This window comes from Lates calcarifer, linkage group LG1 (assembly GCF_001640805.2).
Source record: "Lates calcarifer isolate ASB-BC8 linkage group LG1, TLL_Latcal_v3, whole genome shotgun sequence".
NCBI classification, from domain to species: Eukaryota; Metazoa; Chordata; class Actinopteri; family Centropomidae; genus Lates; species Lates calcarifer.
In genome coordinates, this window is record NC_066833.1 from 3,911,406 (window position 1) to 3,938,740 (window position 27,335).

The 27,335-nt window shown below is 41.2% G+C and overlaps 2 protein-coding genes across 7 annotated transcripts in view; one reads left to right on the plus strand and one right to left on the minus strand.

Annotated features, from left to right (window-relative positions):
- ankrd44 (ankyrin repeat domain 44) overlaps positions 1-15,059 on the plus strand; it is a 33,982-nt gene extending 18,923 nt beyond the window's left edge. The window contains exons 12-28 of the mRNA XM_018704310.2: positions 639-744; positions 1,739-1,807; positions 1,926-2,066; positions 2,802-2,867; positions 3,426-3,524; positions 4,363-4,450; positions 4,570-4,771; positions 5,715-5,802; positions 5,900-6,017; positions 6,420-6,642; positions 6,809-6,896; positions 7,299-7,382; positions 7,486-7,631; positions 7,742-7,824; positions 8,406-8,488; positions 8,616-8,707; positions 10,072-15,059. Of these exons, the coding sequence (XP_018559826.1) occupies positions 639-744; positions 1,739-1,807; positions 1,926-2,066; positions 2,802-2,867; positions 3,426-3,524; positions 4,363-4,450; positions 4,570-4,771; positions 5,715-5,802; positions 5,900-6,017; positions 6,420-6,642; positions 6,809-6,896; positions 7,299-7,382; positions 7,486-7,631; positions 7,742-7,824; positions 8,406-8,488; positions 8,616-8,707; positions 10,072-10,331 (2,036 nt within the window). The 3' untranslated portion in view covers positions 10,332-15,059. The remainder of the gene's footprint in view (positions 1-638; positions 745-1,738; positions 1,808-1,925; positions 2,067-2,801; positions 2,868-3,425; positions 3,525-4,362; positions 4,451-4,569; positions 4,772-5,714; positions 5,803-5,899; positions 6,018-6,419; positions 6,643-6,808; positions 6,897-7,298; positions 7,383-7,485; positions 7,632-7,741; positions 7,825-8,405; positions 8,489-8,615; positions 8,708-10,071) is intronic.
- A 341-nt stretch (positions 15,060-15,400) lies between these two features.
- pikfyve (phosphoinositide kinase, FYVE finger containing) overlaps positions 15,401-27,335 on the minus strand; it is a 29,916-nt gene continuing 17,981 nt past the window's right edge. For 5 of the 6 annotated variants that reach the window (XM_051077751.1, XM_051077737.1, XM_051077686.1 and 2 more), the window contains 20 exons: positions 27,213-27,284; positions 26,907-27,078; positions 25,695-25,873; positions 25,320-25,433; positions 24,413-24,521; positions 24,178-24,332; positions 23,995-24,091; positions 23,294-23,351; positions 23,054-23,185; positions 22,835-22,955; positions 21,844-21,939; positions 21,409-21,489; positions 20,376-20,470; positions 20,219-20,278; positions 19,894-20,070; positions 18,563-18,666; positions 18,353-18,481; positions 16,563-16,824; positions 16,341-16,415; positions 15,401-15,992 (listed from right to left, as the gene is read on the minus strand). In XM_051077751.1, the coding sequence (XP_050933708.1) occupies positions 15,877-15,992; positions 16,341-16,415; positions 16,563-16,824; positions 18,353-18,481; positions 18,563-18,666; positions 19,894-20,070; positions 20,219-20,278; positions 20,376-20,470; positions 21,409-21,489; positions 21,844-21,939; positions 22,835-22,955; positions 23,054-23,185; positions 23,294-23,351; positions 23,995-24,091; positions 24,178-24,332; positions 24,413-24,521; positions 25,320-25,433; positions 25,695-25,873; positions 26,907-27,078; positions 27,213-27,284 (2,404 nt within the window). In that variant the 3' untranslated portion in view covers positions 15,401-15,876. The remainder of the gene's footprint in view (positions 15,993-16,340; positions 16,416-16,562; positions 16,825-18,352; positions 18,482-18,562; positions 18,667-19,893; positions 20,071-20,218; positions 20,279-20,375; positions 20,471-21,408; positions 21,490-21,843; positions 21,940-22,834; positions 22,956-23,053; positions 23,186-23,293; positions 23,352-23,994; positions 24,092-24,177; positions 24,333-24,412; positions 24,522-25,319; positions 25,434-25,694; positions 25,874-26,906; positions 27,079-27,212; positions 27,285-27,335) is intronic. The other variant, XM_051077657.1, reaches the window with a different exon arrangement.

Here is a 27,335-nt window from a genome sequence, read left to right on the forward strand (position 1 = left end):
ATCTCTGTTTAAAAGGGGCCTGTGTCTTTTAAGCCGTGTCAAGGCCCCATCTGTGGCTCCCCGGGGGATTTCTGATTTGCTGCTATTCATATGACTCCATCGCTAAGTAAAAAAAAGTTTCAAAGCCGTTACTACGAAGATGTGACTTATTTTTAGCACATTAAAAATGATACTGGTACGATGATGAACAGCATGGTTTGGCACACTCGTACTTCTTGCAGGTAAATTCCTAAACATTTTCAAGGATTTCCAGGAAAGGTTCCTGTGCTGAGAAGGGGATGGGTCACCACTGGTTCACAACATTGTCTTAATCTGTGTTCAGACTAAGCTGCTTCCTGCGCTATTCTCAGACTGTCTGAATGTCTCTGTGGCCTTATGATGATGTGTCTCTCTGTCTGTAACACGTAGTTTACACCTGTTTATGTGTTTTCCTGTACATATCCTATGCATATCCAGCATCATGCACCTGCATCACCTAACCTTCTCTGGTCCTCCACCCTCAACCCCCACCTGTCGCACTAACAGCTGTCTTTCTCTCCACTTCCTCTTCTTCCTGTCTGTCTCTTCCTCTCTGTGGCGGCTGCTGCTCCTCTGTGTTGTCTGGCCTCCCTTCGTCTGTCCTGCGCTGCCCTCGTCAGGTCGGAGGTTTAGCATGTGTAACGACTCGGTCCTGTCTGCAGGCTTCCAGATAGACACCCCTGACAGTCTGGGGAGGACCTGCCTGCACGCTGCTGCTGCTGGAGGGTGAGAACCACCATTCATTATGGAACACATAGAGTGGCTGTATGTTGTAAAAGTTTGGGCACTCATGTGAATTACAGATTCCTGCTTATGTTTGAAGTGAAAAGAAGTAAACACAACCTCTGCAGCAAACAGACTAAAATAATGCACTGTTACTTTTTCCAAACATCCATCCATTATCTATACTGCTTATCCATAAGAGTCAGAGAGGGGCTGGAGCTAAGAGGTGGGGTACACCGTGGACCGATCACCAGTCATCATATAGAGACAAACAACTATTCACTCTCACATTTACACCTGCCTATAACTCTGGTTCTTCTTATATAATTTTAACCCTCCTTAGACTGGATCAGTGTGAAGACAGCTGGAATCTGGACATAGAAAACTGACATTTAGTTCTGCATAGTGTGAGATGTTCAAGTTAAAATCTGAGGAAAAAAATCACCTTACAGGATTATTCTGGTTTATTAGAGCTTGGCTCCTTTGTTCATAGTTTTGGCTACTGTTTTTAGATCCACACCTTAACACAGGCAGTCAGACGATTTGACAGGTAGTAAACAAGCCAGCAGTTCATCCACATCATCGATCACTGAAACGACTTTATTTAGTGGTAAAATCAAAAGTCAAAGCGCTGATCATGATACCTCTCAGCCAAGAGTTAAAACTTTATATCATAATTACCAATAGGAGCAATGGCTAAAACTATGAAAATCAGAACTTAGTCATAAAAAGAGGAACATAATTCATTGTAACATTTACTTCCCTCATGTTCCTATGGTGTTAAAAGACATACAACACACATACTAAACACTAAAATACTGAAATCCAAAATGACATCAGCTGAAACTAAATAAGAAACATTTTTATCAAAACACCAGGGAACAACAAGGACAGCTTATTGATTTCCTTTGTGTTTTTAATGATCAAATTCAGTAGTCATATCCTTACATATGTACTTTTATACAGTCTGAATGGTCTTAATGGTCTCTGTGTGCAGTAATGTGGAATGTGTGAAGTTGCTCCTGAGCAGCGGAGGAGACCACAACAGGAGAGACAACTGTGGCAGGTAAAAGAAGACACAACAGAAGTGAGACCTGTACGTCTGACTGTGTATATGTGTGTTTTCCTGGTGATCTGTTTGCCTGACTTTCTCTCCCTCGCCCTGTCTCTCTGTTATTCCCCAGGACTCCCCTCCACTACGCTGCAGCCAGCCGTCACTATCAGTGTCTGGAGACACTGGTGGCTTGTGGTACTGCCATCAACGCCACTGACCAGTGGGGGCGCTCTGCCCTGCATTACGCTGCTGCCTCAGACCTGGATAGGAGGTGAGGGAGAGCGAGACGCACAATAATGGAAGAAGTATTTAGATCTTTTACCGACTATAACTGAGATTTTTAGTGTCAAATACCAACATGAAATCAATGTGATAATGAAGGGTCATAAGGTAAATCTTGTATTGTGTGTTTCTTGACTTTTGGTGAAATATTGGATAATGTTACCTCTTTGAGCCTCTAGCATTTTAAATGGGACAACTCTTAGACAGGTGAAATGTGAAAAAGGAGTCACAAGCCAAAAATGTTGGAAACCACCGTTTTATTCTTTAATAATGTGTTTTATTTTACAAGCTTTTTTCATGTTCAATTGTAATCTGAGAAGTAAAAGTAAATAGCTGCAGTACAGCTGTGGGTGGAGGAAAAAGTGAGGAAATACCCAAGTGCAAGTATCTCAACAATCTGACGAAGGATAGAAAGCGAAAATCTGCTCCTCCTCGCTCTGAAATCCCCAGGTAGCTGTCTCCTGTTACACATATAGAATGGTCCACACCTCACTGTTTCCATGGTAACTGGAGGTGACACTGAGGTGGCGGTACTCCTGCACGGCCTCAGGAATCAACATCTCAGCAGCTGAAGATGCAGCGGGCGCACAGGCCTGCATCCTGTAGTTACCCACTTATTTGTTGGCATTAGTCAGTACCAGCACTGCTGCTTTGAGTGTTAATGCTTTTATCCTCTTTTATCTCACCCTTCCTCCCTCCTTCTTTCCCTACTCCCACCCCGCAGGCGTCGTGTTGCTCTGGAGCCGGAGAGTGAAGGAGTTCAGGCAGAGAGAGAGAAAGAGGCAGCACTGTGAGTCAACACTGAAACAAACATGAAGAGATAAAGAGATATTTGGCATTTTGACCAAAGTTGTTTTTGTCATATCTTTATTTGAGTTTGTATAAAACACACAAAAAGGGACTCGATGAAGTTTACTCAGAATTATCTGAACCGACAACCTCGAAGCTTCTTTAGATTTTTAACAGTTTACACCACTGAGCACTGGAAGATTAATTTCTCTGAGGCTGAGCTCTACAGGGAGAGAGGGAAGTCGGAGAGCATTGTTGGTTTTGGTCTTTTCATGGGATTTGAGGACAATTAGACAGACATAATATTCTGTTCTTTGTCATGTGCTGTGATTATTTCTGACTGAGTAGACACAATGAACAGCCTGGAGATGATCAAAAACCAGACAAACATTATAAAACACACACCGATAGACACAAACTGTCTAATGGGTGACTGGGTGACTCATAGAATCATATTTACTACAGTGACACCTTGAATTCATAATGTTGTCTACATGTCATCTCTGTGGTGTGAGCTGCCATCTAAAATGATAACTGACATGTTGTGTTTGTGTTGCAGATGCTTAGAGTTTCTGCTTCAGAGTGGAGCGACCGCCTCGCTGAAAGACAAACAGGGCTACAGTCCCGTCCACTACGCTGCCGCTTACGGACACAGTCAGGTCACCTGGTCTGGACACATAGGGTCAGATTTTATCTTCATTTCGGAAGATCCCATGAGAGCACACGTGAAGGAAAACTTAAAGCAGAAACCTCAGCAGACGCTCGACGTGGTAGAAGAGAAATTAGAGAAAACATTGCATACGATAGTCAGTGTATGTAGTAATAGTATGTATACCTAAGGGCGTTATCCTACCATCATACTGTTGTTTTCGCGGAATCATGTGGTTTTCCACTGCACATCATCACACAATGATATTCCAGGGCCTTGTTTCCCAAAATCATCTTCAGGCTGAAATGAGAGTAAAATCCATCTGACAAACCTTCTCAAGCTGAAGAGGTATTTCCCAAAAGCATCATTACTCCAGGATTCTTAGAAATGATTGTAGGTTTAATGAGAGTCCTACACACTTGTAGGAGTTTAAAGTTTACGCATCTTAACAAGCTCCAGAGCCTGCAGGGCAAACTAAAGCTACGTGTTTTATTTAAGATTTTATCATTATAGTTGATTTTTAAGTCACAAACACAAACAAACTAACTGATCAAGGCAGTGGTATTCCAGGAGCTCCTGTGTTCTGCTCTGTAAAATTACAGTTTTTGTCAGTGGAGTCTGGTAGAAACAAATGCAATGTTTGTGGTTAGAAATGATTTTACTCTTTAATGGAATCTTTAGGAATCCTGTCCATAATGTTGTGTCATGGAAACCCTCTTAACTTTTAAGATCTATTGGAAAACGAGGCCCAGATCTCTGCATCTCTTGTCTTGTCTGTCTTGTGGGAGAAAGGTTGCAGATTCAGGCTTTGCATTTGTTTTAGATTTTAAAAACATATCAGTGTGTTTTGTTGTGACCTGCAGCTGCTGGACAGAGATGACAGTCACCAAGATGACCCTGAATCTCCAAATGCCAGAAGCCCGCTGCACCTCGCGGTAAGTCTCGCAATACCAAAACAATACTTAATCATTTTTTTAACAAAAGAAGGCAAAGCAAGTTTATTTGTTTAGCACATTTCATACACAAAGACATACAAATAAATGCCTTTCTGCAGGCGTACCATGGCCACGCTCAGGCCCTGGAGGTTCTGCTGCAGGGGGAGAGGGAGGTGGACCAGGGGGACGAGGCGGGGAGGACGCCCCTGGCCCTGGCTGCCCTTCGCGGCCACACTGACTGTGTTCACACCCTCCTCAGCCAGGGGGCGTCGCCGCGCAGCACCGACACGCAACACGGGCGCACCCCTGTACACCTGGCAGGTGGGTTCAAGTTCAATCTCATGATGCTTGAATGATTTTGATCATGTTTGCTGTGTTTTTGTTTCTGTTTCTCTGTCACTGTTGCTGGATATATGCAAAAGTACTTACAGACTGGGGGTGTTTTTCATGGTTTGAGTCAGACCTCTTAGTTTGGGAACTGACACTATCTGCGCACAAAGCCAAGCCCAGCTTTTCCCAGTTTGGTGTGGAACGACTTGGATCACTGGGCCAGAAGTTAGAATGCGAACAAATCCCAGCAGCCAGTCAATCAACAATCACATTGGTACAATATTTGGGTGTCCACATATTTTTGCCCATTGGATTCCTTCTTATCCCCCAACCTGAACATAATTAATCAAGCATTTTACCGCCACTAAAAATTAAAATAATAATAATAATTAAAAAAAAAAATCTAGTAAACACTTTAAACTGCTTACTTTTCCAGGCACAACTTTTGTATTTATGTAGCTCTTTGTGGATTGTAGTAGTGATGGGGGGATGATGCCTTACAAATGCTTTAGGGCTTTTAAGCAGCCACAGTCACATCTGGTGTCAAAACTTAAAAACTGGAGCCAAACCACAACAACACCTCGCTGGTTTTGTAGTTTCATTCTTAAATGGGTGCGATGCAAGTGTAAGAAGCCTGCGTGGTATTTAATAAAGAACAGGTCAGGTACAAAAACAGATGATTTCAGTCTCTCGCCGAATCAGTGTCTACACTGCTGCTCTTATTTGGATCTAGTTCACAACCTGCTTGCTCACATAATTGATCTCTGCACATGCACAGTGCATAAGAGCTGGTTATTATCTGCAGTGGTGAGACAAGAATCATCCCAATCTAATCTCACTGAGCTGATGTGTCATCTGTTAATCGACATTTTTGTCACTCTTCACTTCCTGTTCTCGCTCTCTGTCACACCCTCTCTCTTTGCTCCCTTTTCAGTGATGAACGGTCATACGACATGTGTGCGCCTCCTGCTGGATGAATCAGACGGTGCAGACCTTGTTGATGCTGCTGACTCTCAGGGACAGTGAGTTTTTCTCCCACTTGTGATCCGTTCCTTTCCGTTTACGCCTCTGGCTGTGTCTCTCTCAAATACAGTAACTTCCCTGTCCTCACTCCTGCAGGACACCTCTGATGTTGGCGGTGGCAGGAGGTCATGTCGATGCCGTGTCGCTGCTGCTGGAGAGGGAAGCCAATGTCAACGTGGCCGATAACCACGGCCTCACTGCACTGCACCTCGGGGTGAGCGTTAAACCGTGGGGTGAATGAATGAATGAATGAATGAACGCCCTTTATTGTCATTACACTGAAAGTACAACAGATCGGAGAGCTTCTCCTTTTTCAGTACAAACATACAAAATATGCAGAAACAAAATATATAAAAAAGATAAAAGACAGTGCAACTCTATATACAATGAGGTATAAGAAGGCATGAATGTGAATGTATTGCATAGGTGTGTTGTATTGCACAGGACGGTTGTACAGTTAAATAGTTAAATAATTAAAGTGCACAGAGTGAGGCATATTGCTCAGTCTATGTTATGTGATGGGGGGTCGTTGTGTGTGATCTGATTATAATGTTAACATAGACACAGCTTGCAGTCAGTAAGCTAAAACATGTGCAAATCCCTCTTCTCTCCCCAGCTGCTGTGCGGTCAGGAGGAGTGTATCCAATGTCTGTTGGAGCAGGAAGCCTCGGTTTTGCTCGGTGACTCTCGGGGTCGTACAGCCATCCACCTGGCCGCGGCCCGAGGTCACGCCTCCTGGCTTAGTGAGCTGCTGAGCATCGCCTGCTCCGAGCCGCCATCCCTGCCACCGCTGAGAGACCATAGTGGATACACACCGCTGCACTGGGCCTGTTACTACGGTCAGTGTCTGAGTTACCTCACACACTCACAGATCAAACTGCATGTGATGGTTTTTAGTTTTATTATTGTGCGAGATTAAAGCTACAGATAAACAGCATAAAGACTTCAGCTAAATAACGTGGTGATTCTGTACGTTGCTATATGTGTGTATTTTTGTGTCTCTAGGTCAGGAGGGGTGTGTTGAGGTCCTGTTGGAGCAGAGGGGTTGTCGCTGCATTGATGGGAACCCCTTCACTCCTCTGCACTGTGCTGTGTAAGTCACACATGTATTAAGTGTATTTATTTTCATTGTTTTACTGATTTTCACAGGAAAATATCCACATTTCTGAAAGCAGTAGATTTAATTTTAAATGTAAACTAGGATTGGGGTTTGATAAAGAGTTGCTCATTATGCTATATTAATGTTTATTCATTTTTGACATTTGATATCATTTATATATTTATATAATAAAAATCATATTTTGGTTTATTATTCGGATTTTCACTGTGCAGCACGATCAATGCAAACTGTTAAAACACATGATGCCACCATGAATATTTTATCAGTTTTATATAGTAGGATGGTCACCTAATTATTGTAGCAACTCCATTAACGCCTGTCTTTTTCAACATCAGATACCATTCAGTCAAATACTGTTTGTGTTTAAACTAACAGGGTGAATGATCATGAACCCTGTGCATCTCTGCTGCTGGAGGCAATGGGATCCGACATTGCTGGCTGCAAGGACGCAAAGGACAGGTGAGGTGATGCATTTGTGTGTGTGTGCAGGTGTGTTGACGCCACAGAGCCATTACCGTTCTGCTCTTTATCCTCTGTTCTTGCTACCCCCTCTCTCCTGCAGGACTCCTCTTCACGCTGCGGCATTTGCAGGCCACGTTGACTGTGTCCAGCTGCTCCTTTCACATGACGCACCTGTCGACTCCGTAGACCAATCAGGTCGCACGGCGCTGATGATGGCAGCTGAGAAGGGCAGAGTCGGGGTTCTCGGTACAGACATCTTTGTCTTGGCTGATGGCCTCATGACCCCAGTGTGTTTTTGTTAACATCTGGTTTTGTGCAGTTAAAATTTTATATATACATTCTGTCTTGTGCTCCAGAGGTGCTGTTGACCAGCGCTGGCGCCAACATCGGTTTGACGGACAAAGATGGAAATACTGCCCTGCATCTATCTTGCAGTAATGTAAGTGTCCACAAGGAGGCTGTTATGTGTTGTTTGTCCTAATCACAAGTGTTCAACTGAGGTCTTGTTTACAGCGTTCCACCAGCCACTGTTCACGATACGATACTATACAATACGATACGATACGATACGATACTATACGATACATGATACGATACGATTCGATATACTCTATTGTCCCCTGGGGTAAATGTATCTTCTGCTACTGTTGCTTCAAAGATCACATACCAGTATTTGTATGTACGTACAGTCAGTGAGGCTTGCATATGAACCGATTGGTTGTTGTCACTGTCAGTCAGCAAATCAATAAAAAAATAAACACTTGCACGTGATTGTAAACTCTCTTTGCCTGTTGTGAAAGCGATCCAAGCAAAATTCCATTCTTTCTTACGTGGAAAATGAGACCATACAGACTTCACTAAACATTTGCCTTTGTTATTGATCTGTTATGATGCTTTAGTGAATATTCACATTCTACTTTTTGAGCCTTGACTCCCGCAAAACCTTAGAAATATTAGCGGATACTCTTGACTTTGGTTCGACACTTTAGAGCCGTGTTATGACCTGACTTCTTCTTACAGGGAAAAGAAGACTGTGTGTTGTTGATCCTGGAGAAACTGTCTGACACTGCGCTCATAAACGCCACAAATGCAGCGCTGCAAACGTGAGTATCTAAATCCTCTGTGCCCTAGCACAAAGAATAGTTTAATTTCACTGTAATTTGATGCATTATAAATGATACGATAGAGAATGTACATATAAATAGATTAGAAATGTTCCTTGTCCCTCAGTCCTCTCCACCTGGCGGCTCGTAGCGGTCTGAAGCAGGCGGTCCAGGAGCTGCTGTCGCGAGGAGCCAACGTTCAGACGGTGGATGAGAACGGTAGGATCAACCTGGACTGGTCTGATCCAGGCGCTCACTGTATTAGGCTCTAGCTGCATGCCACTGTCATTGGTCAGCATGAATGTTCTCCTCTGTTCCAGCATGGACTCAGCTTGACTAATGAATTGTAGTGGTGCGATTTTCTGTGTGGGCTGCGTGTGAATCTGTCTTTAAAAAGGGGTTTCCACTGGTTATCTAATGATCAAAAATAACCCGTGTGTTTTAAAACAGCACTCCCAAATTCAGCACTGAACGCCTCTTAACATTGCCAGACTCATAAAACCATTTATTTAAAAAATCCTAAATAGATGCTGCACAATCAGATATATTCATTTTAAAGTCTTCCTTGACAAAACTTGGTGCCTACATTACCCACAATGCAATTTACCTCCTTACAGTTCATTCAGCGATCTGAGTGTGTTATGTTAGTAGTGCAGAGGGTATATACCTAACCTTTCTCACCTGCATGGTTGTACTCATGAACAGACTGACAGACCTTTAATTCAGGCTAAATGATCTGTTTTCAAAACCTGCGTTTCAGCTTTACGTCAGGACGACTGTGGGAACTCTTGATTTAAACTGTATCCACGCTGCTTGTTTGTTTGTCTTGTGTCATTAGACATTTTAAGTCCAACTGAAATTAAATTGCATATTTCTTTTGTCTCCTTCAGTACACGCCTTCTCTGTAAATCACTGTCCTGTGTTCTCTGAGAAAGAAGTCTCAAACTGATTTGCATGCATTAATTCAACAGAATATCTTTCCATTTATGTAGATGGTTGACAGTACAGTCAATCAAATGTGGCATAAACCAGTGATGTCAGCATTGTGTCGAAGGGCAGAGCAGACAGCTGTCCGCCATCTTTACAGATACCATGTGCAATTGAAGAAACATAGCAGTGTGTACAAACAGTGCACCAACAAACATTCTTACCTCCACTGAGGCAAACAGCAGCTAATACACAGCCTTCCTGAGCACGCCTCCTTCTTATCGAACTTACAAACTTAAAATACACACTGACATCATTTTAAACAGCAGAAATGAAATGTGATTTCAGTTGGACTTTAATTGAATGTGTTTGTTCAGTAGTGGTAGTCGTCAGCAGTGTTGTCCCTGTGAGCTCTGTACCCCCACCCCCACCCCACCCCAACCTGCCCCGCCCCCCCGATGTCAGCTGGCTGAACACTAATGGAATGCTGCTCCGTCCCTCCCTCTGTCTCCTGTTCCTGTCTCTGCTTCGCCTTCCCCGCTTCCTCCACGTCCACGTCTCGCCCTCCTTCTCCTCCTCCTTTCTTCCTTTTGTCCCTCTCCCTCCCCCTCTTTTCTCTCTTTCTTTCTCTCTTTCTCTCTGTCTCTTTACCTCAGGTCTGACCCCTGCTCTGGCTTGTGCTCCTAGCAGAGAGGTTGCTGACTGTCTGGCTCTCATTCTGGCTACCATGATGCCTTTCTGCTCCCCTTGCAGCTCCGGGGCTCCCTCCCCAGGCTCCCTGCTGAGGCAGCTTCCCCACCAGGGGGGTAAAGGTCCGGTTACCGGCCTTCGGGGGCCACGCAGCCCCAGGAACCCCTCCGGACCCTCCAGTGAGGGAACCACCGAGAACGACTCGGAGGACTCGGAAACCTTCTGACCCCTCCGAACCGACTCTCTGCCCTCCTACCTCGAACTGTGCACCTGAACTTTTTATTCTCCCCCCACCCACTAACCCCCTACCTGGAACGATACAGTGTTTTTACTCTGTGAAGTGCACTCTTCTGGTAGAAGTGTAGAGATTTGGTCGTGACACAGAGTGGATGTTCGTGGATATGGAGCAAAGTGTTCAATATTAAATAAATAAATAATCACATGAATAAATCTAATATAAATAGATAATAATAAATATATAAATTAAACAATCATTTGTAAAATAATTTCTGAAGATACTCGTTAGTATAAAATATTTTGTTCCAGAAGTAAGAAAAATTAAATAAAAATTCAGTCTTGGATCAGAGTCTTCCTCAGTAGAACATTGTGACTGACGTCATATGTTTAGATGAACATGTATGTGTACTAATGCTGCGTTCACATTCTATCAGAGTTACTGTACTGGTTAACAACATTCATGTCAATATCCAAGTCGAAGTTATGACGGAGAAAGTCACATTTTTCTGAAAGTTCTGATGTATCCGACCTGGTGTTACAAAGTATAGATGTGCTGCCAGTGTTTTTAGAGGAAATGAAGTGCTGGTTATTAACAGATAAAAACCCACAGTGAGTAAGAACTGATGGATTTTAAACCTCCCAGTGTCCAAATCTGCAGGAAAACAAACGTCACTCAACTATCTAAGTACGGTCAGGAATATGTACCTCAAGTATTAAAAGTACTCAATGCAGAAAAATAGCCCCCGTGACTCTTATACTATTATTATATCATTAATTATTACTAATTATTAATTATAGTTACTATTATAGTTGTTGGTTAAGGTAGAAATATTTGTTTCTAATTTCTCTTCCCTGCATGGATTAATCTTCTGATAATTTTCTTGATCAATTGTTTGATTGATTATTTGGTTTGTGTTCAAATTACGGAAACACTGAGAATCACAACAACTCATTGAGCCACTGTTTATGTTGTCCAAGCAACAGTCAAAACTCAAAATTATTAAAAAAAAAAAAAAAGATTAAAATAAAGTAACTGAATCTGTCAGATAAACATAATGGAGTAAAAAGCACAGTATTTCCCTCTGAGGAAAGTATAAGTACCTCAAATTTGTACTTGAATAAATACTTACAGTTACATTCCACCACTGTATCTTTTACACAGTTTATTCATGTGGTTATTTTTTGTTTCATTGATTTAATATTGACCATTTAGAGCTCCACACTGCAGTGTGTGTATCTTCTGCTCTTCATGTGGGGAACACGTACAGAACTGCCCTCCTGTCACACCCACACCGGGCCACCTCCCCCCCCCCAACAAAAAAAATTAAAATAAATAAATAAAAGTAAAAAAAGAAAAAAATAACTGATGGGAGCAGCTGCACTGCCCCGGACTGACTCCTGCAGCCGAACAAGTTGCTCTATGAAAACTGTGGCTGAAGAGTTCGATCTGGACCGGCTCTGGTCTGGATCTGCATGCTTGAGTTAACTCACACCACGGTTCGTTCTTTCTACTCACGGGTGCTTAAATCCAAACCGACCTCGGTACTTAGTCTCTGCATGGCAAAGCAACTCGCCTCTGAGACTGGTTTTGTCTTAAAAAAAGAAGAAGAAGAAAAAAAAAAAGAAGCCATTTTTAATTGTTTGTACAAAATGAAGTAATGGAGTAGACCTTAAGAAAGCTAAGTGTAATTTTAACCTTTTTATGATTTTGGCTTGTTGTTGTACCAAATATTTGACTTCCACGCATAAATGAGAAGGTACATACAGTACAGTAGAGCTTGTTTTTAACTGTTAACAACTGAAGCACAAATTTGGATTTTATTGTTTGGTTTTGATGAACTGTGGCTGGAATGTGAAGTATACAGCCATCATCATAAGATGTTTAGTAGTTTAAATATTGGCCAGGACAGAGGATATCACACTGGGTACATCACACTTTCCCTTGTTTGCTTCGTTTCCTTGCGTCTGTCAGTTGGTTCACCTCTGTCGTGAACAAACATTCATGGTCCACAGAGGATGAAGCCCTACTGATTTTGGTGATCTTCCTTTTCCTCTAGCACCACTCGACTGGGCAACATTTTTGGCTTTTACTGAAATATCTAAACTATTGGACAGATTACAGTGAAACTGTACAGATATTAATGTCCACCTCAGGATAAATTGCAATAACTTTCAAAGTCCTGATGAATCATCTTTCCTTGACCTCATGACATTTTCCTTCAAGGTCAGGCAAAAGTGATTAGAAAAGGACCCAGGACGTCATTTTTTGACTGTTTGCCTGCAGCCCCGTCCTGTGTATCATCGATCAAATGAGGGAACTGCTATGTACCCACTGATGAACGCAGGGTTTTTGCAGATGTGATTGAAAGATGAGATTATGACTAAGATTTATGCATTTTTATCCCGTGGCCTAGAGTGGCCTCCTGCACTGTTTTGACTCCATGTTTATTCCTACCTGTCGTGCATGGTTGCACTCTTTGTACACCAGGGTAGCCAACGGTGACCAACTGACACCTTTTTCCCACCTTGGCAGCTTTCAATGTCTGATCATGCAAAAGCCCAGATTCTCCATAAAGACCAAATTCCTGCGATGAAAAAAAAAAAGAACCTCAGTTCATTGTGGTATTTATTCTCTAATACATGATGGTACAAATACTGCCAGCACTTAAATGTAAAATAACACAGGGCCTTGACCACTTTCCTTCCCTCAGCTATGTGCCATTGTCTCAAACGTGTCCAGTGCCTTGATGTCGATTACTTTTTGATTAGTTTTCTTTTACGACATATCCTGTGTTAGTAGATTCTAATTTTCTTATCATGTTAAAGCGTCAGTTCACCAAAATTTGAGTTTGATATTAAATGAACCCTGGTGGCACTGAGTTGTGCATGTTTTGCTATTCTTGGTGCTCTTTTGCTTTTAATTGACAGGATGCCGTCGAGAGGCAGGAAACACAAACAGTGTTCCAGAGATCAGTGATCAAAAGCTGTAGAGGAGCTACTGAATGGACCTTAGGGTGAGCGTGTTTTGTCAAATGCTGTTTCCAAGCAAACTTCCTCTGCTTAAGAGGATCATGTGATGCGACTGAAAGCTCCAGAACTGTTAGTCAATGGACCTTGAAGTGAGATTGTTTTGCCAGTGTCAGTTATTCAGGATAATCCACAGAGCTCACTGTGAACACTTTGAGGTGGATGAGGTGTTTATTTGTTGATTGATTTATTTTCTGTTTTGTGTTATTAGAGTTTAAATGAGGTGATTGACAGAATCGTGTTTTTAAGCAAAACGTCACTGGTTGCAGCTTCTTTATTATGAATATTTGCTGAATTTCTTTGTCTCTTCTGATATGAAAACCACATATTTTTTACAGTTTGGAAAGTTGGTCTAAACACAACAAGTCTGAATGTGATCATTTTGGCTTTGGGGACTTTTTTTTTTTGCCATTTTTAACCAATTCATTATTGTAGAAAATAATCAACAACTTAATAATAATGAGAAAGAAATACTGAAACCATATTTTTTTCCTTGTTTTCCCTCAGTAGCTCCAGTAGAATCTGTGCTCAGTTTGGTCTGTGGATTATCCAGAGTATTCTGGACACTGTTCTGGATGTTGATGTTTTTTGAATGTCTTTTTTTAAGATTTTCCATTCGATCTCAGAAGCTGGACATAGAAACCAAAACTATCTGTGTGTCTCACTACCACCAGATATCAAATTCCTTTTCTCTGTAATCTGGGTGAACTGATTCTTTAATGTTGAGCATAATGTGAGAGGTTATGAGGCTCTGTGTGAGGGACCATTATGCAGATTTTTTTTTTTTTTTTAAGGTAAATACTGTCTCACTCCACTGTTTTCTCTCCTTTTAATGCTGATGATTTTCTGTATTTGTCTTATTGTCAAACAAATCCCCTGACAAGACCAAAAACAACACTGAGACTTCCCAAGTCTGTTTGTTCCCTAATGAAGACATAAGTCTTTAAACGGCTACACAATTTTAGTTTATTTATTGGGGACTATTTCCAGCTGTGGATTAATACACATCTGGTGCTCTAGTGAGTATTGACTAGTATTTTCTGATTTAAGAACCATGTCGCACAGTGCAACAGTGTAGCTCACTAATTACTGGCCTGATGATAAAATAGTTGGTTTTGGTTTTTTTCATGGGTTTTTTTGACAAGAAGAAAAAATATGAAACATTACCAGCCTTTTCCTTTAAGTTGGTTGTGTGTGAGAGTGTTAGCATAGGTACTGATATAAAGTTGAACTGCTTTTGTATATAATGTTGATGTAAAAGCTTTGTATGGGAAAAAGAGGACGTTGATCAGAGTGATGTCTCCATCCTAAAGGGTTTAATACGAACAATGTTTTTTATTTGAGTTACGGACTAAAGGGTGTGTAATATTAATGACATTATTTTCAATTTAAATTGAAACCCCCGTTAGCTGCAGTTAGATTGATAAGCACACGTTGTTAACAAGCACAGTCTTTTCTGCCTCTACTGTCCCTGCTGAGAGACTGAATCTGTCTGCCAGTATTATTAATTATTATTATTATTATTGTTATGATTCTACCAGAAAATGAGCTTCACCAGTCCTGACAATCGTTATCGTCATGTGTCTGATGATTTTCATACCAGTTCCTGATGCAGTACGACATGCTGAGGGCTGTTTGTCAGCTACCCTTTGTTTTATATAAATTGTACAACTAAAAAAAACGGTTTGAAGTTTCTGGTGCTGTTTGTCTGTTTGTCTTTTGCGTTGAATCTTTTCACGCTCATGGGAACGCACACAGTGGAATAGAGAACATTCAAGTGTAGGAGAGACACTCTCCAGCCATACACCAGGTTTGTACCTCGTCTTTGTTGCTTGTGTAAATCACTTGTTATTAACAATAATAAACTAGGGGTAAAAATGAGGCACCTGTGATGACATCTATTGGCACTACAATTAATGTTGTTAATGCTTAGTTACTGATCTGTCTGTTGTCTTACAATTGATTGATCTAGTGTCATCACAGTTTCCCAGAGACCAAAGTCACAAAACTCCAAAATACAGCTGTAACAAGTCAGTGTTAATAATCTTTTAATAGTTACATAATCTCTGTACATTTACAAACTTTAAATTACATGAATTAGTTTGTTTACCAAACTATAACCACAAGACTGAATGTTTTCAGCAGGTCCTCTGGAAACAGTTCATGGCACTGATAAAATAAAACAAACCCTCTGTGAAACACGTCGGGAATCCAGAGGGAGATAAATTATAATCTGATAATTGGACAATGTCACCAGTGATAAAAACTGATCTAAATTGTATTAATAATGCCGCAGCTGCAGAGTGGCACTGCTCCTGTGGAATGATACTGTGCTGTGTTGTGGTCGGGCTTCAGTCGGCACAATATTCAAACACCTACAACGTCCAGTGTGCTTCAGGGTCTCTGGTAAGTTCAGAAAGATAACTGATTCTATCTTGTGCATAGACAGTCAGTGAGGGAGCAGGTGTGTGTTTCCGTTTCTACACTTGGACACATGAACACACTGCTCAGCAGTTGACGCCCAGGCTGGTCCAGTGGTCAGGTACCATCAGGAAGTATTTGTCCATGGCCTCGCAGAAACGTGCTCTGTACAGCTCCGGAGAGACGACGGTGGGCATCTTCCCTGGAGACGCAACGCAACACAACATCAGAGCAGAGAGAACATTCCCTGACTGCACACTGAGCTGAAGTCTAATACATCAGTCCTATGCTCTCTCTCCCCTACTCCTGCTCGCTCACTCTCTCTCTTTCTCCCTCCTACTCTGTTTCTTGCTTGCTCGCTCTCTCTCTCTTTCTTTCCTACTCTTGCTCGCCCACTCGCTCTCTCCTACACTCCCTCTCTCTTGCTTGCTCTCTCTCTCTCCTACATTCTCTCTCTCTCCCCTACTCTTGCTCTCTGTCTCTCTCCTACTCTCGCTCTATGAGGGATTTCTGAAACAGGAAGTGGAGAACAGTGAGGGTTAAGACTCACCTTGACCTCCCAGGATTCCAGTGGATTTAACGACCATTTCCAGTCTCTTGTCCCAGGTAAAAGTCCTGATATAATCTGCAGAAAAGAGTAGATGGAAAATCTTTGTAAAGACTCCAGACAAAAATCACAGATTTATTTTTTGTGAAGTGGAGGCTGTTTCTATGACTGTTCCTGCTGAGTCTGAAGATTAAGATCTGGTAAAAACGTTTCTCCTCCTCTCACCTATAATCCCCACCACCAGCTGATCGGTAGCATCGTCCCGCCCCACCAGCAGGGAGTAGTCGATGATGAGGTGGCTGGAGAGGAAGTAGGCGTCGCTGTGTATGGCGGCTCGCAGGATGGCTTTGCAGTGTGAGCGGATGTACAGCGGGTTGTCGTGGATCAGCTTCAGGAGGTTCTCATCCAGCAGAACCACCTCGCAGCTTTCCTTCCCCGAGTCCGTCTTCACATTGCGGTTTCTCAGCGACCCTTTGAGGTCAAAAACCTACAGAGTAGATATTAGGGATAGACTGATTATTGGCCGGGCCAATTATTGGAGCCGATAAGAGATCAATTTATAACTCCCGCCCACAGCACCATCTGATTGGTTACACACAGAGCCACGGCACGGGTAACAGCCGTCAGCAGTGAAAGCTGTACATGCACAGTGCTCACACACACTGAACAACTCTGCTTTTTGCGCAACAGTCTGGTGCTGCTCAACTGGGACTACTAATTGATTTGAGACTCACATTTCTGTGCAAATTTTATCTAACTTTGTTTTATTTACTGTAGAAAACTTCAGGGAGCTATTTCTTTGTTTAAGTTTTCATCTAACTTTATAAGACATGCTGCTGAGCCTAGGAGCTCCCTGCACTTTCTGTTAGAATTTTAAAACAAAGATGTCTATTGACTAAGATAAAAAAAAAACCTTTAACATGTTGCAAATCTGAAAAGCTGTTTAATAAACATATGCTTAAAGGCATTTAAATAAAGTGTTGGAGTTTGTATTTGACGCCAATATTTTCACTTTTATTGCAAATGAATATCGGCTCCAAATATTGGTTATCAGCCTCCTTGACTACTAATAATCTGTATCGGTATCTGCCCTGAAAAAAAACCTTATCGATCTATCTCTAGTAGATATACAGAATTATTTCACAAAACAGTTGAACCACATGATCACTGGTCAACTGATTTAAGAGACTTAAAGTTTCTATGTAGAAACAGCAATTCAGAAATGTACTCGGTGCCTAAGCCATCTAATTAAGTACTTTAAAATGAAAGGTTTAACTGAATTTTCAGTACAGACCTTTAACAGAGGAATGTGAACATGTAAGACTTCCCATGCCCTTTAAACAGTCTGTACAGATAGCAACCATCAGATATACCATCAAATATATTTATAACTTGCAAGTGTTATAGATTTAGTCTCTACAGCCTTGACTTGTGTATCTAGATTAACTTGGCCAAACACCTTTATTCCTTCTTCTCTTTTCAAGCTAAAACACAAAACATGTGAAATAGATTTGAAATGTGTTCTGGTCTATTTTTTAAATTACCTATTTGCACTATTCCATTATTAGAGAAGTGAACAATGCCTCTGAATAGTCTGGAGTAAAGCAGCTCACAGTACAGCTGTCATGTATCAGATGTTTGTTTTACTTTTTCTTTGCCAAGACAACCTCTGATTCAAGTCTTGAATTTTCCAGTATTTGATTGCTGTTTCTAGCTCCATGTGTTTAAACCAATGACTGTATCTGACTGCTGGCTGGCTGCTGTACGTCATAAATCCTACCCTCTACATGTCAGTGAATGGGACAAGAGCCAAACTAAAACATCAAATTACACCAAACCAAAGCTGGTTTCTGCCATTTTAGGTAGTTCTTCTTAAGCTGGTGTAGAGACACGTCATCTATCTTTATGTACAGTTGTTGGTTTAGACATGAAACTTTAGAGAATTTTAGCTTCTATATTATCTCACCACTGAGTAAAAACACAGTGCCATGTTGTACTTTGACTGTGAGTCTTACCTGAGCCATCTTGCGTCCATAGAAGAGGTTCTCCATCACAAGCAGGTCCAGTTTCTTCTCCGTGTTATTCTGGGAGTTCTTGTAACCGATCCGGTAAACGCCGAGTATCTTCGCCAGCGCTGTCGGCCGCTGTGGTGCAAACATGGCTGTTATTTACTTTACCTCAAGACAGTAAACCTCAGAGAGAAAGCATTTCTTTATGATGCATACTTTCTGCTGCACAGCTCCAGTGATGTAGGTGAAGTAGTGAGGTGCAAAGTCCAAGAATGACTGGACCTCCAGTCTGGGCATCTGCTTCAGAATGAAGCGGTCGTCTGACAGGACACATGAGAAGATTCACATTATTATGATGAGAAAGTGCTGCTTTAGGAAGTTACTGAGCTTTTTTTCAGTGAATGAAATCATGCATTTGCCACTCCCTTCAGGACTGCCACTAACTATTTTATTATATACACATTTATGTTATTGAAAAGACAGTGGAGAGAAGACAGGAAACAGGAGAGAGAGTAGGGGAATGACATGCAGCAAAGGTCCAGCCGAACCATTCAGCTATCGGGTCACTCCTGCCACTAACTATTTTCATCATCATTTCGCCTGCTGGTTCTTTGTTGATCAATAGTTTTATCTGCAAATCAAATAAAAGTGTGGTACCAGCAAAGGTGATGCAAACAATTAATTGATAGAATAGCTGCTGATTCATTTTCTGTTGATCCACTAATCAATAAACCCACAAATCTTGTCAGGAGAGTACTGAGGGAGGGGTTTGCTCATTATTTATTTATTTTTTTTAGTCCTCCCATCGGATTTGTTGACAGTAACAAAAACACAGAGTAATCCGCCTTTCACCATTAAAACCTGTCCACAGGTAAAAATAAATAGTAAATATAACAGAGCTACATTTTGTCAGCATTTTCTGAGCATCTTAAATATGGCATTCTGGACTTGAAGTTTCTTCATTGTGTTTTTTATTAGCAGTGTTTTTATTATTATTCCCAGTATTTATTGCATGCCTTCGACCTTTTATCTTAAGTTTGTTGATGCTGCTGGAACTGTGAATTTCCCGTGTGGATTAATAAAGTATCTATCTAATCATGTAATCTGTACAAGTACAGGTTAGGACTGAGCGTCTGCTTTAGCAGAATGGTTGCTGCTTGTCCTCTGTTTGAGAATAGTCGTGGCACAACACAAACCCATCACTCAGCAAATTAAACCACAAATGACATTTAAAGACAAATACAAAATTAAGAATGTTCCTTATTCTTTGTCCCTGTGTCAGATGCTCAGTTATCTTATGATATTTACCAAATAAAGGTCATATACAATATGTGTGTTTTTATATTAAAAACCTAGTGGTAGCTTGCAGAACAACATCATAATAGGAGGTGTGTTTGATGTCAAGATTACCAGTTAAATCTGAACAATTACATCAAATCCCTCTCGTAACCAAACAGCCTCCACATTAAACTCGTCACGTTACTGAAGCTTAACACACTGACTGCAGTGATGGCGATGACATTTATCTGCAAGACATTAGATACTACCTTCTGTGGCGTAGAAAACTGCTCCAGATTTCCCGCCGCGAGCCTGCCAGTTGACACAGTGGGACAGTGAGCGGACGAAATCTTCCTCTGCACTCTCCATGATCTCCTCACGCATCTTGTGAAACTCCTTGGCGTAGTAGATCCGGCAGTAAAACTTGGCGTTGGCATCAGAGAACTCTGCAAATTCAACAACACGCAAGGGAAGGGTTACATACTTAAAACATTCATCTGATCTCCCTTTGGGACGGGTTTTTCCCCAGGAGAACTAGTTTCAGTTACATTCAAATGGCTGAGCGGAAAAAATATTGAAGAACAGAACACTCACGCAGTTCAATGTGTGGATTCAAGGTCTGTTTCTTCTGTTTGTCTGCCAAGTCTGCATCCTCTGCACAGAACAGTAAATAAAAGTGAAGCATTTCGCCCCAAGGATAAGGTCTAATGTTTAAAATCCTCTGTGCATTGAGTTGTTATTTGACACTTACTGAGGGGATCGGTCTCTATGCTGCTGCGGCTCTGCTGTGATGAACTCGACTCACTGGGCCTGGCAGGGCTGCTCTTAGCCCGACTCTCTGCACTACTGAGATGGAAATTTAAAAAAAAGTTTCTTACAGAACAGAAATTTCAGCTCTTCCTGCAATATTTCTAAGATTTCTCTTCATTTGGCCAGTTTAATGTTTCTTTTAAATAAAACAACTGGAACTTGACCCAGTGTTTCCACTGAGGCCTCTTTTCTATTCATTCCTTCATTCTACGTTGACTGTTTTTCCTGCTAATTTCCAGCTAAAACAACACTATCTAATGTATAAGTGGTAAAATATGTGGTGGTATATTTTATTTAAAATACCTATTTGTAATTTGACAAATTGTGCAGTCTGTTGGGGCTGCATTATTTTGCAGTTAACTGATTTACAGGATCATTGCACCATTGTCCAATCAAAAGAATAAAACTCACTAAGTTTATAAAACAGAGAAAATCAGTACATTTGAGAAAACTGTATATTGTTTGCGCTTGATAAATTAATATCTGCAATTAAATTTTTTTTTGGCCACTTGTAACCACAACATAAACGAGTTAAGAAACAGTTGCTTATTTCAACATCTAGCATTTATGAAGAAATATTATCATTTATCTGGAGTGGTATTTGTATCAACATGATAAATCTAAGTCCAGTATTCCCTCACTCTTAGCTCTGTTTTTGGTCTCCACCACCTCCTGAGGGGAATATTTGGCTCTTTAGCTGCTAAATGCTCCACTATGTTCACCAGCCACTCTCAACTGTCTGCTGTTTGCTGCTGAGCAGGTACTGGACAGTGAGCTTTCTCTGCAGCTGAGAACAACACAATGACAGATAGTGACAGATAAACAATGAGCTGAAACACTCTATAAAGCTCCATAAAGGAGGGGTGCTGTACATTCAGGTAAGAGCTGCTTCTCTGAGTTTGAGTCTGGAGTACACTTGAGTTTTCAACTTTATTTCATCAATTTCATGACCAGTAAGAATCCTGTGTACGTACCTGACGACCTGTGGAGTCTCATCTCCTCCTGTGTTTGATGCCTTTGACAGATCATCCAGTGCTGTTTTATATTCCTTGCAGCTGTAAGACAATAAATGACATGAGATAGAAAATAGGACATTTATAGGCATATACTTTTACCATTAAACCATTAAACTATCTCAAAAGGACAAATGTTTGAAAATTTGGGAAAGTTGAATCTTGTACATTTCACTTGTAGGTCCATCAGTTCTTAAATTTAGATTCAACTTATTTTATTAGCTCATATTTCTTTTTGTATTATACTGTAACTAAAGGCATGGCCTCTTTAATGCAGTGATTACAGTGTTTGTAAGTCCCGTGACTTTTATAACAATAAAAAGACTTAAGGGAAATAGGACATTAATAAGGAATAAAACCTGAGCTGAGACAGAGAGAGAAGAGGCAGACAGTTACCTGAGAGCGAAGGCTATGATGGAGCTCGGCTCTTTCTCACACACAGCGATGGGCACCCGCTCATGTTCATACATCAGGTAGTGCTTGTCTGGGTCACTGTCAACACAGGTCACATGACAGTCAGAGACAAACCATTAAAGCCTGCAGTGACTGTGTGTACAGTCCATAATTTAAAACAGGATGGATTTTGGCATTTACCTAAAAAATGTGACAAAAAGATAATAGCTAGTTTTATATATGCACAGCTAAAGGTATATAATATGTTCTCAGCTTCTTATACTTGGTGTAATGAACCAGCTGGGTATGAGGCACAGCAGCAAATACAGGGCTTAGAAACAGAACCTAAATACACAACGTGTCTGTAGCACAGAATAGCAAAAGTTGAAAGGTAGTGGAAATTGGTATCAACAAATTCCTAATTCTTCAACATAAAGTTGGCAAAATGTTGTCAATTTTAGACTATTCTACTTTTTATTATTCATCTGCTTGAATTCAAACACTTAACATTAAAGAGCTTTGGCTGTGTTCCTGAAATTTAGTATTATATATATATTAAGGAAATTAAGGATTTTATAGCGTAACGTTTACATTTTTCAAAGTAAGATACGGCGAAAACACACATTAATATATGCTTGTATGAAAGCGTTTTTATTTGATTAAATAGGCCTTTAAAATCAGATGAATGGGTGTTTTTTTCAGCCACATTAGAACTCAAGTAACATAAAAGCTAGAGAATACAATACAAATGACCACCTTTTTTTTAAATCAGCAATTATCAAAACAAAGAATAAGAAAAAAAGACTAAGAATTAAGGCAGAAATGGTTGAAGATCTTCAAGCAAAGATGTGATCAATATGTAAACCACTGGAAAACACTGACTCCACACCTGACCCTATAAGTTGTGGCCGATAACATTTCATTGAAAGACACCTTTCCTGTACAACCCTTTTTAAATTTTGCTTGGAAAAAAAAGAATGAGTGCAATACTTACAATGGGAAGGGGATGGGGTTGAAGCTGTTGCCAGGAAGGAAGTTGGCGAGGATGGCCTTCATGGTGGATTTCTCCTTCACCTGGCTGTCAGTGGAGCCCAGCAAGTGTCCATCAAATACATCTGAAAACAAGCAAACATCCAGTTCATACAGCAGAGATGAGATCAGAGACATACTGTACGCTACAAGAGGTAGTTCATGTGTGTGAGCAAACGTCTACCTTCTGGGATGCTGACAGAGTCCTGCTCAGCGAAGGAGGGACCAGGCGTGACCAGTTCAGCTCCGGGGTCTCCTGGTGATGGCAGCAGGGATGAGGAAGAGGCTGAGGGCATTGCGCTGAGGAGACGGTCCTCTGTTAGAGGAAAAAAACACATCGACTAATCAGCTATAGTCAGGATCACAATCAGCTTCATTCAAAGATAAAACCAGGATCAGTCCAGGTCTGGGGCAACTAACTCACCTTTTTCACCATTTTGTACCACAGGAGAGGGGTTACGGGGGGAAGAATCCAGGGTGCTCTGTGAAATAAATATGAATATGAGCGGGTGGGTTACATTAGGGTAAGGTTACACACCAAATCAACTATTATTTTCCTTAACAATTCTGTTATCTGCCGAAAAGATCCTCACATCTGAGAACATGGAGCTGTCACAGCTTACTTATTTTAAAGCAACAAAATGTAACTTCACTGATCAGCCGCACCCTCTGCAGCCATGAGTGGTAATTCTGTTGGGCTCTGAGTCCAAGCAGTGAAGAGGTTTTCATGCATAGAAAACAAAGTCTATCAATTGCTTGACTGCATATATTACCCATGATTCTCAGCTTCTGAAGCAGGAAGTGTGGCCACACCAAACTCTGTTTACAATTTTTGATATTTTCAAAGTTTCCTGGCTGGATATCAGAGATGAACACTGGTCTTTTTAACTGATCTACAGTTTAGCATTACTCTTGAACTTGCTGGGCCTGATTCTAGCAGTTTAAGCTGCTGACTATCACTCAGTTAGAGGGAGATTGTACGTGCTGAACAGGTGTTTGACTACATTTTGAACCTTCAGCATGAGACACTCCTGAGTTCTTAGACACTCTAGTAAAGCAGTGAGTTTGCCTAAACTGTAGAAGAAATGCAAGGTCAATGTGATTGAATTGAATGATCTTACTGACCTTGCTGTCATCAGCAGCGGTCTGTCTGTGCCTGCCTGGGCTGGGGGGGACAGACAGGCGCTTCCTGCCTTTCTCCTGCTGGAATAAGTCCTGCAACCTTTGAGGGAAAGAGGCAACAGAGTAAAAGCTAGGGCAAGAAGTAGGGTTATGACGTTTTTACAAACACTCAGGAGTGATTCTGACCTTCCATTCCAGGACTGTAGCATCTCACACAGACCCTGCTTCTTCATCACCAGCGACTCCAGAACAACCTGCAGCTGCTGAGGAGAGTCCACACCGCAAGCCTGCAGTCGTACTTGAAGCTTTTCGATCCAGTTCCGCAGCTCTGCCTCTTCCATCTACACACAGACACAGCACAATAAGCTTATAATTACCGTTGTACCCAGAGATAACGACATGCTGATGGGGAAGAACCCACATCTTTCTGAGCAAAGAGATCCTCCATCTTTTCCTCTCGCGTCTTATTGAAGGTGTCGGTCTTGAGGGAGGTGAGACGGTCGTCTATGGCCAAGTACACCTGAGTAACCCTGAGGAGAGAGCAGAGGGAAACAGTGGACTAGTAGATGAGGTCAGGGGAAATTTCAGTTATGTTATGACAGCATTTTATCGTCTGTTTGAGCCTCAGGACTACCATCAGTGATCCAGGAACTGAAAAAAATACAACAACTCTTAAAATGGAAGGAATTTAAAGGATAACTCCAGTGTTTTTGAACCTGGGAATTTGTGCAGTATTGAGCAAGAATGGTGCACTCAGATATCACTACCAGACTCCTTTGACAAAAACAGTAAAATTATTGTTTTTATCAATGGGAATCTTCCGCTACATCATTCAAGTGTGTTTGTTAACTACGTCACTGTCTGAGTTTTCCTTTTGTTTTTCTAACTTGCTTTCCTCACACACTGTGTAATCAAGGAAGCTGGTTTCTGTAATCAGAGTCCACTGGAGAAAAATGATTTCCGAGCCATTTACACTGGATTTCTAATCTGTTTTACATATGCAGATGTGCAGGACAGACAGAGGAAGTATTGGTGACATAGCAGAGCAGCAGAATGAATGAAAAGTAGTTACACATAGAGATACAGTAAAGAGTAAAATTACTGTTTTTGTCAATGGAGCCTGGTAGTGATATTTAGTGATGTTTCTAGTTAAAGAAAAAGGAGCTTATTTTTTAACAAAAATGTCCCTCTGTAGGAATCCTATCCATGATTTTAATTCTTTTTGTTTTATTGTGGTCACACTGAGATCTACTGGTCGAATTATTTAATACTGTTGTTTGATGTGTTGATGTGCAGACTGATGAGCTCTGCTGATGGTGTTCATTTACTTTTGAGAGAAGTCCTTCAGGTCCTGCTGCAGGTTGGTTTTGGAAGGCCCCAAGTTCCTGATGAAGATCTTGGGACGAGGAAGACAAATCTCCAACAGCCTTACTGAAGTGTAGCTGAGAAAGAAACAGGAAACTGTTGTTGTTACTTTAATATTTGTTGTTTTTGAAACTAATGAGAATCCAAATAAAAGGAAAAAATAGAGGAAAATCCAGAGCCAAGACTATTTGCAACATCTGCAAATAGTCTTGACCTTTGAAATTGTATTTTCTCAATTTATGATCTGTTCCTTTATTCAAAATCTGTCCTTGTAATTTTTCTTCTTCTAGTCTAATTCAGTGGCAGGTGAATGAAAGACAAAGTGAGATCTGACCAACCTGAAGGAGGCCACCATCTGGTTGTACGAGAAGTACTGGTGGTAGTCTTTGTGGATGGAGTGTCCACAGGGCTCTGCGTTGGCCCGTCTTGTGTACTGGTGGCCATAGAAGCGAAGCTCCAGGTATTTGGCAAAAGACATGGACCACGAGTCGTTGGACAGAGGTACGACTGGTGTCACCTTAAAAAAAAGGAAGTGAGACAGCAGAACAGAGGTAAGTTTGGTCTTTCAATACACTTGCTAAATTTGCATATGTAATTCAGTATAGTATTTTACAGATTGTTGGTTCGTTTCTGCACCTGGCACTCAAGATATTTTAGTTAATATTTATATATCTACTGTACTTTTGTATTGTGTTGTTGTCTTTTATTGTTGTCACCTGTCTGCAAGCCAAGTTTCCCATCTGGGATAAATAAAGGACTGAACTGAACAGATAATCACTTCATTTATTTATCTGGGAGGTGGAATTTTAATAACAAATGTAGAGTGGCAGAATAGAATTATGACACCTGCAGATTTTCTACTATGCTGAAAAGAGTATGAGATTATTTCAGACCAGAAAAAAGAGAATTCGTCTCCCCTCTAAAAACACTGAGTCATTAAGGAATCGAACAGCAATGCTTTTTAAGGACCAGCAGAAATGTGTTTGCACTGTAGACTCAAAGAGTACCAAATGCTTTGTCAGATTCATCCTTTTTACTCTGCAGTTGTACGCCTTTGCCAACCGGTCAGACTTAGTCTTAGACTTAGACTAGACTTTATTGATCCCTTGGGATGACTCCCTCAGGGAAATTAAGTAAGTCAAGTTGCAGGAAATATGGTCATCTCCCTCTCTGGTCCTGAGTTACGGCATTGAATAACAGACAGAAAAGTGTTTTTTGCAGAAAATTATGAGGCCACAGTGAGGCTGACCTTTGACCTTTTGGATATAAAATGTCATCACTTAATCATTTTATAATAGTAGACATTCTTAGCCTCCAGGCGTTACTGACATATTACGTTCACAAGAATAGAACAGACGTGAGGTCATTTGACATTTTGACTCCTCAGGGCAGATAAATCACAGGTGGAATTACTAACATTAATTTAGGTGAGCCAGGTCCAGGGCTCTGGTATTGTGCCTGCTGACTCACTAAGATGTTAATGTTATGGTTTACACCTGTGTTAGTGTCGGCTTTGAAAAGCTCTATATTGCATGTTTATTATCACTGACCTGTTTGCAGATGCGGCACCAGGAGTAGTTGAGAATCGTGTGTTGATAACCGGGCACGGGGGAGTCCAGCTCCTTCAGTACGATCTGCACACAGCCGCTGCCATGCACAAACCGACGGATGTGGTGCACCATGGGAGTCTCACAGAACATGCTGGGGCACTGATAAGATGGCCTAGAGAAAAACAGGTGTATACAAACACACACGCACATTTATGAAGCCAACTGAGAATCTTACTCAGGGCGTACCACCCACCTAAACATTGTTGCAGACCAAGCACTTTAAAAAGCAACACTATTTTGTCTTACCTAAAACAGTATCGCTCCAAGAATATACCGAGAGAGAGGTCATTCTTGCCATAGAACTCCATTGTGACGATCCTGCCGACAATAAAAGCAGTGACTAAAAATTCATTAAAAACAATAAAATAT